Source organism: Aplysia californica, unplaced genomic scaffold, assembly GCF_000002075.1.
Source record: "Aplysia californica isolate F4 #8 unplaced genomic scaffold, AplCal3.0 scaffold01031, whole genome shotgun sequence".
In the NCBI taxonomy this organism is placed as follows: Eukaryota; Metazoa; Mollusca; class Gastropoda; order Aplysiida; family Aplysiidae; genus Aplysia; species Aplysia californica.
The window spans coordinates 178,205-179,469 of record NW_004798301.1 but is presented as its reverse complement, the minus strand read 5'-3'; the positions used below and the strand labels follow the sequence as shown (position 1 = coordinate 179,469).

Here is a 1,265-nt window from a genome sequence, read left to right as displayed (position 1 = left end):
CAACAACAACAACAACAACAACAACAACTACAACAACAACAACGTCATCAACAACAACAACACAAATTTCAACAGCAACAGCAGCAAGATTTGTCACAGCAACGGCTCCAACTTACTTCCAAAGAGCAGATTCATCCACAGCAAGTACCACAACTGCAGCAGCAGCAGCAGCAACAACAACAACAGCAGAGTCAGTTACAACAACAGCAGCAACAAGAACAACAACAACAACAACAACAACAACAACGACAACAGCAACAGCAGCAGCAGCAGCAACTACTATTACACCAGCAGCAAAGACTCACTGACACTTCTAACATCATCACCAACATGAGTGGCCTTCAACTTCTGCCCACGAAGACACCAACTGGAGAAATTGCCTTTGTCGTCCCGGCCAGCGTCATCAACGCAGGAACTTACGTCATTCCAGTCCTTGCCCCGCCCACTGTCAATCAAGCACCAACCTTTCATGAAGCACACGATTTCAACACGCCCACTTCTCTCCACTCAGCGTTTCCTTTACCGAACATTTCGCATAATCTTTCAGCTCAACAACGACCGGCCATTAGTCTTCCTGTTACAGCAGTAGCAGCTGCAGCAGCACCAACAGCACCAACAGCATCAACAACAACAACTGCAGCAGCAGGCACTAGCCAACTCAGTAATTCTACCGTTCAGATAGAACGAACTGAACCCCATGCCCCATTCAGTGGGCACACTACTCTACAGACCAAACCTCTGAATCTTTCCGCTCCGATCCCGCAGACACCTACCACAATGCTCCCTCTTTCCACAGTAATCGCTCAAAATCAGGTATCTATACCTAGCGTCCTAACACTCCCACAAGAAACAGTGACGACGTCACGAGTCGTTGTGCCGCCATTGGTATCTGTAACCAGCCAATCAGAATGGACTCCTAGCAAAACTCCGGCTTTACATCACGATCGGGATCTTTCGCCAAGTTTTCGTGAGGTTCCGTACCCTACTTCGACAATGCACGTCCCGGCTAGTGCGAGTTGTGCCGAGAGAGACAGTTCACCGATGCTTACCGAACCTCAGAACTTTAGTCTCCGGGATAATAGCATTATGTCCAGACAGCAGACTCCTCCCAGAAAGCGAGAAGCTGTAGAGGGAGAAGAGAAGGGAGTGAGCTTTGGCGCTAAGTCCAGGGCTAGAGATGGCAAGCGCTCCTTTTTCAGGCCCTGGTGATAATTTGTTACTAATGAGTAGTGATTATTACCCCCCCCCCTCCTCTACACACACTC

The 1,265-nt window shown here is 48.8% G+C and overlaps 1 protein-coding gene across 1 annotated transcript; it reads left to right on the top strand.

Annotated features, from left to right (window-relative positions):
- Nucleotides 1-258: 258 nt before the first annotated feature.
- Nucleotides 259-1,255, top strand: LOC106013586 (fasciclin-1; the record flags this gene model as incomplete). The annotated part of the gene is given in 1 exon segment (XM_013089738.2): nt 259-1,255. A coding segment is annotated over 1 exon segment (76 nt), but the record flags the coding sequence as incomplete, so codon positions are not given.
- Nucleotides 1,256-1,265: the final 10 nt, after the last annotated feature.